Below are 13,324 nucleotides of genomic sequence, written 5' to 3'. Positions count from 1 at the left end.
ACTCCGCTGGTTATTTTATTTGTTTTTATATGCATCATTTCCTGCCTTTAATTTTAATTCCATGCCCTCTAAGAAATACAATCTCACAGATATATCTTCCCCTTTATTTCCCTGTAATAATATCATAGCAGTTTTCTCCAGCTATTTGCAATCTCCTCGTTCCCTTCACAGCTTTTCCAAGCCGTAGAATGAAGAAAAATGTAAAAATAGGCCACAAGAAACCAGACACACTTGATCTGCACAGCAAAAATAGAGCTCTTTAGCACCTGGCATTCTCAAGAGTGTTAATGAAGCTGGCAAGATAAGCCATGCTTTGACCCAAAATAAAAAGCATAGCCCTCAAAAGAATGATAAATTTGAACTAACACAAAATTTTTGTCTTTTGCTTTCTTGCAAGGTGTGACCCCAGATATCTGGACAAGTGCAATCTGTTAAAACCCCTGAGGTCAAATTGCAACATGTGCCTGAAATCCCAGAAATGCTACAAGTACTCATGGATGGATGGGAAAGCCAAAGGAAGGGAGGGAGGCTCAAAGGACAAACCAGTCAGCTGAGAGCCTGCACTTAGGAGGCTTTTTTCAGGAGCAACAAATAATTTCCTCAGGATAAATAAATGAATTGTGTTAAATTATGGATTTGATAAGGCACATTGAAAACTGAAAAAGAATCACAGATCTTATGTTAAATTTTCCTATCTCAGATGTTCCAAAGAGATAGAAGAGGCAATTTTCCATGCAGGAAATGATACAATGCAAAAGATCACATAGAAATAGTGGAAATTCATCAAGTAATGGAGCTTTTTGGTGAGCGAATAATTTAGGAGAAGGAATAAAATCTGAGCATTTTATTTTCATAGTTTCCCTATTTCTGAAAGCCAAAAAGAAGGATGACAGGTTTAAGATGGTATCTTGACTCGGGTACTGAAGTGCAAGTCTACTGGAGTCAGTAGAATTATAATTAACAGAAAGCAGAAATACTCCTACATACACAAATAATTCAATCTTAATGCTGTAAATTTTCCTGCCTCTTCAATTCAATAAACCTTTTGTTGTTTTCATTCAGCATGGATTTCAGCCAATTAGAGCCACTTGGCTGGAGAACATTCACTCTGCAACCTCTTCTGAGTCAAGATGGTGTCACAACTCTGCCTTTTATTTATTTATTTGGAAGAATTACTTCAGCAACACTACATACAAAATGGAGCAGAAAATAGTCTTTTGGCTTCAAAACCTGCATATGAAATTATCAAGAAAGGAAAAGGTAAAAAAAAAAAATCCAAACAGAACAGAGATTTACTGAGAAAACAAACTTGTTGCACCCCAGGACTCTCAGCAGGGCAGAGTGTAGGAGACCAGAACAATTGTCCAGGTGGAAAATGTTCACCCACATACGAGGGAATGAGTGGAGAGAGATGCTCCAGAGAAAGTGGTGCAAAACCAGAAGCTCATTCCATAACCACCTTATTTGTGTTTGTAGCCATAGTTACACCCAAATACAAAAACAGGTTTAGATAGGCTAGGAAATAAAACTTTGTCAGACTGGTTAACTTGGAAATTGAAGAAATTAAAATTTTCATCCCTTAACAACATGTGCCATCCCTAAATTCTGTCTTAAATTACTATGTTCAGTTATTCCTGAAAACTCACAAAGACAGATAACTCCAAAATAATTATTTCTCTGATATCCTTAAAAACAGTTAATGTAAGAAACAACATATACTTCCTTTAGGACTTCCACTTGTGATTGGAAAGAACCATGGAAAACAGTAAACAAGACATCCTTCTGATTCAGCTGCAAAAATCATCTAAAACACATTATTTTGTCAATGAAGTGGAAAACTGGTGTCCTGGTTAGAATGGCTGGGACCAATTCATCACTGGATGGGTATAACCCAAAACGGTGTATTCTATAGCCTTCCATGCCATTCCCCAGAAACTGTTGTCAGTGGAGGCCTGCGAGGTGGGGGGATGTTCCTGTCCTCATACCCTTTTATGGAATTCCCCGTTCTGATACCCTTTTATGGAATTCCCTGCTCTGATACCCTTTTATGGAATTCCCTACTCTGAGGGAGGGACTGAGCACCCCCACCTGAACTGGAGAGTATATAACTGGGAGTTTTGGGGAACCTTGCCACCTCTCATGGGATCCAGAGGAAGACTGCAGACCACTGCCTTCAACTAGACTGCAGACCACCACCTTCAACCAGATTGAGACCACCACCCTCAACTGGACTGCAATCACCACTTCTGACCAGACTGCAGCAGCTCTCCCACCAGCAGGTTTATCCCCTCTCCCTTTGCTTTGGACTCGGGGGTGGGCCAAGGTACACCACTCTTGTTCATACCCCAGGGTGCTGGGTTGTACATTTGGGTTTTGTGGGTTAAAACCAATTGTCTGTCTGTATAATTGTACTTATTGCATTATTTTAATAAATTGTTATTCTGACTTATAAATCTCTCTTTTGAATTGAGTTCATTTTCCCTTGCTGGTTAACTTTTAAACCAGCACAACTGGCAATGAAATGAAATAAAATAGAAAAAAAAAAATCTCCAAACACCAGCTCATTAAAATGGACAGGTACTGACAGACACGATTCAGGTAATATCATTTGCCTTGGATTCCTTGGAATCTCTGTTCAAGATCCTAGGGAGAATTGATTTAAATACTCAGCAAGTGTTTACTCTGAGATATCTTCCACAGTGTGGCAAGACCTCGACTGCAAGAGATGCAGCTTATCCTGAACTCCAAGGGAAAGACTGTCAACTCAGACACAGCCCAGGAGATTGAGATATAAATGGAGTAACCAGTGTGAAATGCTGTGAACAGTGTGAAATACAGTGTGAAATATTACACTCATTACAAAGCTGTCCCTTTCTGCTTCAAAGCCTGTCTCTTTATCAAGCCTCATCTATAACCTGACAACAAACACTCAGTGTTAGGATACTATTTCCTTTTAAAGAGATTGCATATTACCAGATCAACTTTCACAAAAAGTTCTGACACTTGTACCTTGTTATTAAAATCAGATTATTCAGAAGATATCAAAAGAAATTTCTTTGGTGAAGCTTCGGTTCTTAAAAGTAAATTGTCAAACCATTGTGTATTGAATGGGAAACGTAACATCAACTTTATTTTGATAAATAACCTGCTTTGGATGAAAAATGGTATGTTTAGCTGTTAAAAAGCAATGTAAATATAAATTCAGCATAATAGAAAGCGGAGTTTCAAGTAAGGGAGTCAATGTAGTGCAATAAATCTGTTCAAAAGGGAGAATACTAGCAATTACTGAAAAGGCCAACTTAAAAAGGGTCTTTGAACTGATCTAAAAAGAGAGACATTATCCTTGCAGTCACTAAGCTCATACTAACACTTAGGTTTTTATTCATACAAAGTTTTTTTTAAATAGAAATATTTGTTTCATATGATTGGCAATGTAACCAAATTGCATTTGTATTTGGAAGGCTTTCCCCATCCAGACCCAATTATTCCATGTAAGTTGTTCCTTTCCCCAAATAGGAGTTACATTGAACCTAATTCTTTTCAATAATGCAGTGATTAAGATACACAATGGCACACAAAAATCCACATATTCAGAAGTTACAAATCCAATCTTGTGCCATTAGTCTTAACCTTGTGGTCTACTGGCAGCTTAATTACATAAAGGAAATTACTGGGTGCATAGAGAGGTTTGTGATGAAGTGCTCAGCATAAGGACCTACTTTACCCACTGACTTTCATGTCGGGGGTTTTTTTCCCTCTCCTCCCTTTTTTTGTTTGGTTGGTTTGGTTTTCAGGGTTTTTTTTGGTGGGGGGGTTATTTGCTGGGGTTTTTAGTCCATCTCTGCATTTACTTTGGGAAACAGAGGAATGTCCTTCAGGAAGCATTCCTGACTATTTTTATCAATCTTATTTTGCCTTATATATATATATATGTTCTTTCATCTCTTTTTCCTGTGTTCTCACCATTGTAAATGGAAGAAATAAGAGAGCCATGGGAGTCTGCACACATCTATTTCTCCACTCATCTTCCCTCTATTTTTGACCTGGCTTCCGTTTGAAATCCCACATGGCATTTGACACAATCTTGGAGAGCTCTTGAGGCTCATGTTGAAAAATGATTTAAAAAAACCACATTAACTTTTCAGGAATAGCAGAATTTTCTGTGAGACTCTTCAAACAATTTTTTTTCTGTAGCACCCCTTGTTGGGCTGCCTCCCTTACCTCAATAGCCACTGGTTTTCTAATATCCTAATATTGCTATTGCCATCCAAACCCTCCTGTTTTGGTACACGGAGACCTATATATATATATATATATATAATGATTGAAATACACTGATCACACAACTTCCAGTAGGCACAGCCTCTTAAAAAAGGCACAATTACAGAAAGTTCAGGGAGACAGATTTTATTGCAGCCTGAGAAGGCACTTAAGATAATACTGATCAAACTGCAGTAGAAATAAAACCCACCCGAGTCCATGGTATTTTCTTACATTTAATTTAAACCTCCATTCAAGTTTTACATCTCCTCCTCAGAGTTTTTCCTCTCTCATAGTTCAGACCAGCTCTCAGTTTCTAAGGAGGGAGTGGCTTTAGGAGAGAAACGTGGCACAGACACGGTACAGTTAAGGAGACTCAGCTACACTCAGTTGCTGCAGCCAAAATGATGTTAGAAACAAGATACATCTGTTTAAAGAAGGGGTGATAACTCCAGAACAACTAAAACAAAAGGATTCAAACCCATCAGATCACAAGACCAGGGTACAGTTTTCCAAATGCCATTTACAGTATAGCAGAGCTTTAACAAGACAAGACAAAATGTTTTTCCTGTCTATGATCCAGTTCAAACAGGATTCAAACTACGAGAAGGTCAGACAGCATGATCACATAAACCTCTTCCAGTTTTATGATCTATGACCTATAAAACTGAATCTGAGATGACTGAACAAATTTCAGGTCACATATAAACTCAAAAGTGCTATTTTCTTTTTACATCCCCTCAGCCTAATTCAACTCCTTGACTTATTCTAGTACCTGCCCTTGTCCCCCAAAGATATCCTGGTGTAGGATCAGACACCTTGTCTGGAAGGCTGATTTGGAGAGTGAATCCTGAGGGATGGGTCACCTGATGACCATTTCCAGCAACTCCAAAGGGAGCTACAGAGCTTAGAAGGATCCAGCTACCAGGCTGAACAACACTGGGAATTTCACTCACAGGGACTAACTGGAAATCATTATGGTAAGTTCCAGTGAAATACTAGTTCAGGATTTCAGCATGTGAGAGTTTTGCTGTCTGCTCCCAACTTGACCCATGATCTGCATATTTAACCCAACAGCATGGATTTCACTAGAATTATGGATTTCACCAGAATTTTTGAGGATTGTAGAATCGACTCAAATACTTAATTTCTTACTTTACAAAACATAAATCTTACTCTTTGATATACAAAAATACATTTCATTTTTGTCTCTGGCACCCTCAAATAATTTTTTTTACTTGATTGTGTTTTATAGACATATTTCTTTTTTTAATTCAGTGACTAGCACTAGATCTGTACACGGTCTCTGATTTTACTCACCTGTACAGCACCTCAGAGGTGTCAAGCCAGTGAAAGTTATTAAAAAAACCCCAAGAGCAAAAAAGCCACTACCAGTGGCAGATCATGCCTTATAGCAGGCACATCCTCTAAGGGCTTGGGAAAGGTTTCTGACCCAACTCCATGATGAAACAGCTCTCATGACAGGAATGTTACCAAAAAAAGGACAATTCCCAGCTGCTGGATACAATGGTCCCAGCCTAGAAGGTGTGGAGAAGCATTTCTCCTGATGAGGAGCCAGTTGACTAGGAGAAACCTAGAAGGCAGATTTGGGGAAGGCAGGAGTTGGGAGCTCTGGAAACACTTCCAACCATTTAGGTCTGAACATAAAGACTGGGACAAGTCTCAAACACGCAGCAAGTCCCCCCCTTTCTTTCCACTCTTTCCCTGCCACCCTCCCATACACCTCAGACAACTCCAGGGGAGCCCTGTGTGACCTGCACTCTGGAGTTTTTTGCCTGGGACCAAAACTAGCTCAAGGGCACTGAGAGCAGTCTGGGATTCCTCTGGTAGGTTATTTTTGGCTCCATTACAAGGCTCTTCTGGTTCAGGCTGCAAAATAAACTCTTAACAGGAGTAGCTGTGGCAATCGTTGCCTACCTGGCATGTGGCAAGGACAGGCTACAGACTGGTTTACAAAACCAGGCCAAATCTTTCTGAAATGGGCTGTATTTATATCAGCACTGACATATGGCATCAGTTCTCTCCTTACTTCCCTGCTCAAAATTTCAAGTAAACCTAAGAAATCAGGCAATGACCACACCACTACATAATTTGCACTCGTCCCATGTTATATACACAGAATACATCGAAGGCCAAGAACAGTCAGCTTCTGAAAATAAAGTTTAAACTTTGAAATAAAACTAGTCACTGCACTGTTTTGCCCTAACACATACAGAGAAATTAATAACTTGTGATCAAAGGGAAAAAAGGAAACTACTGTAAGTTTTTCAAGCTCTGTCCTACATTTCAGTATGTAATTACATTAACACACAATTCTCAGTTTTCCAATTTGTTTGTTACCACATAGCAAGACTGAGCACAGGAAATTCTATTTCTTGCAACCCTTCAGAGAAAAACAGATAAATAATAGCAACAAATTTATTTCATACCAATCAGTAACTGTTTCCTTAGACGTCTTTAATGTAAAGGGGTATTTTTCTATGGACATGAGAAATAATTATTAATTTAGCAGAGATATTTGAAAGGAACTGCAAAAGGAACATAAGATTATGACACTCTACCAGACAACATGCATTTAAAATGTGAGAAATGAAGATCTCAGTGTTTTTGCCATCCTAATTACACTAAAATCATGCTTTTTTTCACCTTAAATACTTTCTAGCACATGAAACAGGTTAATGTTATTCACAAATGACAAATATAATACGTTTCTGTCCCTTTTGCTTCTATTAAGTAACGTGATAAAAATAGAACAAGTCGTTTAACGCCGCCGACAGTTTTGTAGATTTTTTCTTTGATTTCCTGCCTTTTCTTGTTTCTGCTCTTATTTGTCTCAAAATGATTTCCCTCAACCTGAGAAGAATTCTGCAGGCATTTGATTGATGAAAATCAAAATTACTAAACAGTTCCCCAACCCAAAATAAATAAGTAAACAAATAGAATATTCATTGGGCTGGCCAGCATTTAATAGCAACACTCACAGCAGAAAAACCAAGATTGCTGACCTCAATCACTCTGATCTAATTAAAGAACACGAGTTAGAAAAGCAGTTCTATCACAAACCACCTCATATCCTTGTGTTTTGAAATACCTGTTCTGCTTATTCTATGACAAAATACATGTTTTCTAAGATGTTTACAGTCACAATGCCAATTAAAAAATATATTTTACTCATAGCTGAAAAATATTTTATTTAAGAGCGATTTCCCTATGTGGAATATACATACAGCCTACCATATCAGCAGATTTTCAATACTATAAATATAAAAAAATCCATGTGAAAGCACAGACAAACCATCACATACACATATCTCTGCATAATTATAGAGGAATACAGGAACTCTGACTTGAAGCCTAGCAACAGTATCCAAGTATTAGTTACTCTGCTAATCAACTACCAAAAACTCGCACACAAGCTCAATGTGTTTCATTTTTCTAAAACAAACAAAAAATAAAACAAAAGAATCCTATTGCTTTTAGCTCCAGAGCTGCTGAAGGACAAGATGCACAATATAAAACAAACCTTGTTCACTTGAAGAAGAACAACCCATGTCATTTAATCCATGTGAAAATTCATCTCATCACAAAGGACCAAGGAAAAGAGAGCTTTAAAAATAGGTTATCCAAGCCAAAGGATTATCAGCTTGCAACATACTTAATATCTGCCTATCTGTATCTAATGAAAGCTTCAATATTCTTACATATATGATTGGGTTTTGTACCTCCATCCTATAGAAGCCATAGTAAATTCTGTATAGCAAATGCTTCCTAAATCTGCTGTGCTCATTTACTCACAGACAGCTGCAGGCTGGATGAAAACAATCAGGGATTAACTTTTCTATTCATCACATCTTTTAATCCATTACTTTCTCTTAGTTTGCAATAAATGAACATATAAAGTTAAATAAATTATAAGTGTGCTATAGCTAGTTAAAAAAATAGTTTAAAAGGAACATTATTATTATTATTATTATTATTATTTTTAATGATGTGTAACTGCTGTACTTCACATCAGTATCTGTAATGTATTACTCAGAGCAGAAAGGACGATGCAACAATAGTCACTGAGATGCAATAAACTTCTGTGTTCCAAAGACTTCCAAAATAAGTAATAATTAAAATAAGCTACTTTGATGTTGTTATTATTCCTCAAAAAACTAATTTGGGGGGGATGATGAATTGAAATAACCTGAGAAGCTGTGCTAAGCATTTCATACTGCTTGTAAAACAAGCTTCTAAGTACCTTATGGTAATAGGTTTTCTTGCTTTATGAAAAATACTATTGTAATTTGTTTCAAATAGGATTACTTTTTATGTGATATAGCAATTTTCATTCACCTTTCAAACAGCTGTTGAGAAAACAAAGGGGATTCCTTCATAAAGACATGAACACAATTAAATCTGGATCTCGTTTTTAGTTCTTTACTGGTATCCTTTTACCCCCTCCTTTGACTCATTTATCTTTTACGTTTGTCTTACACAACTGCATCATCCCTGTCTGAAATAAGACTAACTTAAACTTTCCTGTTAGTAATAGCAAGGTGGTTTTTATTGTACTAAACCACAGGAATCCCTTGCAAGGTTTTTTTTTTCCTCAGTTTGTTTCTGAAAATGGCAGCTGAGTGAAAAAAAATATGGTTATCTGTGCCAAATGCTGTTCATGCCACAGTTTCAACAAACTGGTCACCCAGACTGCCTGGGATGGGAAGATGGACTGGCAACGGAGATGGTGGGAAAAGGAGCACGGTGAGAAAGAAGTGACTTGCTCAGAGAAGGGAGAGGATGTGTGAGGGAGACCACACGGCTTGGAACTTCCTGAGGGAAAGGTCAAAAATTTTTAACAGGTTGGAATAACTACCAGATTTTTATGCTGATACTGTGGCTAAGAGGAAGCAGGTTCTGTAAAGCTCCAGTTTGATGGGAGACACAAGGGCTTACAGCCAAAGAGGAATTTACTTGCTCAGTGCAACCCTGCCTGGACGTTTCTGTACTGATCAGACTGATGAGAAGAGTCCATGGGCTCGGGTTCCAGGTTTGGGTTCCCCCCTTCCACAGATTGTCCCTCATTTCATCATGAGCTTCCTCTGTGAAATTATCCCAGAGACAGATTGCTGCACCCACCCAGCATGAAGATGTGAAAGGAATGAGGCTTTCTTCAGACTGAAGCAACAACTGGGAAGGGAGGAGGGAAAGGAGGGAGAACATCTGAACATCTCAGAGAAAATCCACCAGCTCTGACCCCTAAATCAGAAACTTCACTTGAAAATCTTCTGGTTTTCTGTTTTGTATACAACCCTTAATTCATTTTGCTTCTACAAAAGGGAAGCAGGCAGCCTTCATCTCTCTGACTAAACATGTTTTCTCACATTGGCCCTAAGTAGATGCTTTTATCTGGTGAGATCTGAGTGAAATAACCAAACACACCTTAGAAAAACATCCCTCTCTTACAGTCAGATGTCACATTACTCCATGGGTCATTATTTTTATCTTTTTTGGCTCTAAAAGAAATATTTTTCCATTTTTTTCTTTTTACAGAACTGTGAATTCTTATGATTTTTGCAAAGAAATCTATTTTATATATGTCTAATTTTTCAGAATTTGAACACATCTGTCCAATATAAGTTAATTCAGTTTACAATTAAATTAAAAGAAAAATCTCTGTGGGATTTGATCTGCAGAACAAAGATTTAGTGGCTCTGCTGTAAATTAGGATTTTCTACTGCTAGAGGATACCCTGGTCATTCTCCACCTGAACTGCTTCTCCATCATCTTCAACAAGAGGGACAGCCTTAGCACCACAGTTTGGCACAGATTCAGGCAAAAGAGGGGAAAAAACAAAAAAAAATTTAAAAACAGCTCCCTTTTAGACATGTAATTCAGCCTCTTCCACAGGCAGTGCCACCCTCCTGCCTCTAGAAGGTTGAGATGCAACCTCTGCTACGACCAGAGCAGCTCGTTCACCCCAAGGCACAGGACCAGGAATCACACTGCTGTCAGATCCCTGGAACTGCAGTTTTGGCAACATTACTGGAAAGCAGCTTTGTGACTGCTGACAAACTAGGAAACACCCACACAATACCTTCCGCAATCAAAGTACCAGCGACTTCCTACAGCAGCAGTTTGGGACCACAAAATTATCTAAGAGATGTCAAAACAGATGGACATGGGGAGTGTAGCTCCTCAAGAGATTTCAAGCAAATATTGTTTCTCATATTTTCAATACTCCAGTTTGAGAAATGTAAAAAATTGTTTCTGTCACCAGATAAAACCTGTTCTTGAAACTATTCAGTCAAGTCCAGCCCCCAATCACTACCACCAATAAAATAGTCACACCCTTAGGATGACACATCCAGGTAAGGAGGTAGCTTACTTCTGAAAAAATATATTATTGGCACTTCTATTACTTTGTTGTGTATTATGCTTGCATTTAAAAAAACATCTATGGCTAAAGCTACTGTGTACAAGGATCACTAAAAGTTAAAAGATTATGTCAGAACTTTTCCAAGAGCAAAGTGGAATTTTGCCCAATGAATCAAGAGCAATGTGGAGTTTTCCCCAAGCCCTCATTCCATTGAATGCTATTGGGAATAATCAAGAATATCATTGACAAGCTGACTGTGAAATGATTGAACAGCTCATCATCTACAACCGTAAACCTCCACAGACAAGAGACCCCCCCGCAAAAAGCTGCACATATGTCAAAGCATGTCCCACAGTTGTAGCTTATTATTCAATGAGTCTAAAATAATTACAAAATACAAAGTGATTACAGTTATTAAATGAGCCTAAAATAATTACAACAAAGTTTAATTAACTGGTTGGATATCAAAATTCAGTATCTAACCAAAAATGCACTTTCTGAGATGAATGATGAACTGTTTCTCAAGTGACTTGAGTTTGATCTGTCCTTATCTCCTTGAGGATACTCCTCAAGCTCTTTGCTATTCCTTCCCCCTCTGTTGCCTCTAAGGAGGTACATTACTCAAATGATTTATGTTGGAATACATCCAAAACCATATGGATATAGTGGATAACCAGACAAGTATGATAAGCTAAAGCCAGCTTGTTGAAGATGAAATGCTGACATCATTCTGCACATTCATCATCACACCAGCTCTCGGGTTTTCTGCTTAGGATTTGGTTCCTTGATTTACTTTTTTTTTTAACTGGAAGACATTCTAGAAATAGACATTTTGATGACTTCACTTTTTTTTTTTTTTTTAGAGTGGTAAATCTTAAAGGAGAAATGTCCAACTAACTTAAATTAGGTGGGAGGAAATAACTTAATATTTAATCTTAAAGACAAATCTACTGATTTAAATAGTTATGCTCAATCCACCACCATCTTGCAAAGAAATGCAGGTCAATCATGGAAATACCAATATTTCTACTTTTCAGTTGAAAAATTAAGGCATCAGGAAAATTTGGAGACTATCAAGAACTAACAGGGCAGAAATTAAGGGAACATTTGAGTCTAAACAACTATTTCCTTTCATTTAAACATCTTCACAGAGTCATAAAAGCATCAGCCATATGCAAATATAAACAACAATAAACCTATTAGGAATAACTGATTTGGTTTTAGTTAATTTTTTACAGATTATAATAAATCCAGAAGGATGAAGAATTCTTACATGGAAAGAAACTATCCCACTATCCCAGGGAAAAAACCTTTCAAACTCACTATGAAATTTATGTAGAAATTATTACTTTGATGCAATGTGTCCTCAGTTTTCTGAATGAGCTGAAAGTATCACAGAGCTACAAGAATTCACATTACCACATAAAATTTTTAATTATGTCCCTGTAGACCATATGCAACCAGGAAAGCAGTCCTTAATCCAGAGCAATTTTTAATCTTAAATTTCATGTGAGCTGGCCTAATTCACCATATAACTTAAATACTATCAAGTTACAGATTTGCATCACAGAGTTAAACCAGAGCAGACTACACAGACCCTCCTCATTCAAAAGAAATGCCTTTTTTTGTTCAACTTCAGGATGTTTCTGTGAAACTTTAATTTACTTGAATGAAAGCATTTTAAATCATTTTTATGAAACTCTATTAGGAATCACTTCTATCAAACTTGGTTTTATTTTAATGGTGAATCTCTCTACATAAAAAATCTTTAAAGAGCCTTAAGGTTTTTCAGTGAGGGGCCTTTAATGCCTGTCATTACACTTCAGCCAGTGCCATACACCAAACTCCATGACAGGAAAGGTTTTCATGGATATCAAGAGTTGGATTCTGCCACATATTTATTTAATTGTAGGGAATCATCTTTCTCAATCTTCTTTTGACCAATTATTCCTACTGAAAGCTGATTTTTGGTGATGTCAAAACAGCCCATTTGGCTTGTCCAGGTATGTGGATGTGTATTTAATATGTTACAAACTGATTTATACTTAAAAAGTATCTACCATTCTTACGCATTACCTACCAAATTTTCATTTTCAGAGCGCATTTTGAAAACATTTCAGCTTTTTCCCCCATCTTCATTTTTTTTTAGAAGAGTTACTTTTAAAACCTCCCTGAAATTATACTTGTCATCAGCCCTGTAGTAGAATCTCACATAGAACCAGATTTAACAACTTTGCAAAACCCTGGCTTAAACATGTGGAGCTTATTTGCAGTGTCTGTTAATATTTTGCTTACCAATATCAGCTTCCCTGTGATTCTTGATATATTCAGCAAGCTCAAAATTTCCAGCTATTATAGCCACCTAAAGGATTGCAAAATAGGTACAATTAATATATTGCCATCACTTGTTAAGAAGGAAAATAAACATGTTATAGTATCAGAAAAAAAATCATGAAAATATATTTTCATTTCACAAAGTAGAGTGACTCTGTATTGCTTCTATTCTGCAACAAAATTGAGAAATTATATCTTAATCTATTTGTAAGAGCACTGCCAGTCCCCCAGCTCCCCATTTCCTAGGATTGCTGTGATGGGGGGAGGCTCAGGAGGCTCCTGGAAGAGCTGCTGCTTTTCATGTTGTGGCAGCCAAACCCAGCAGTGAACATTAAACACAGCATCCCC

The 13,324-nt window shown here is 37.4% G+C and overlaps 1 protein-coding gene across 1 annotated transcript in view; it reads right to left on the bottom strand.

Moving 5' to 3' along the window:
* Window positions 1-13,324, bottom strand: part of SHANK2 (SH3 and multiple ankyrin repeat domains 2) — a 318,764-nt gene that overhangs the window by 231,742 nt on the left and 73,698 nt on the right. Inside the window, exon 11 of the mRNA XM_027706520.1 lies at window positions 12,938-13,004. Within this exon, the coding sequence (XP_027562321.1) occupies window positions 12,938-13,004 (67 nt within the window). The remainder of the gene's footprint in view (window positions 1-12,937; window positions 13,005-13,324) is intronic.

The sequence above is a fragment of the Neopelma chrysocephalum genome, unplaced genomic scaffold (genome assembly GCF_003984885.1).
Source record: "Neopelma chrysocephalum unplaced genomic scaffold, ASM398488v2 Primary Assembly neopelma1_381, whole genome shotgun sequence".
Taxonomy (NCBI): domain Eukaryota; kingdom Metazoa; phylum Chordata; class Aves; order Passeriformes; family Pipridae; genus Neopelma; species Neopelma chrysocephalum.
The sequence above is the reverse complement of the archived record's forward strand: the minus strand, read 5'-3'. Positions and strand labels throughout refer to the sequence as shown.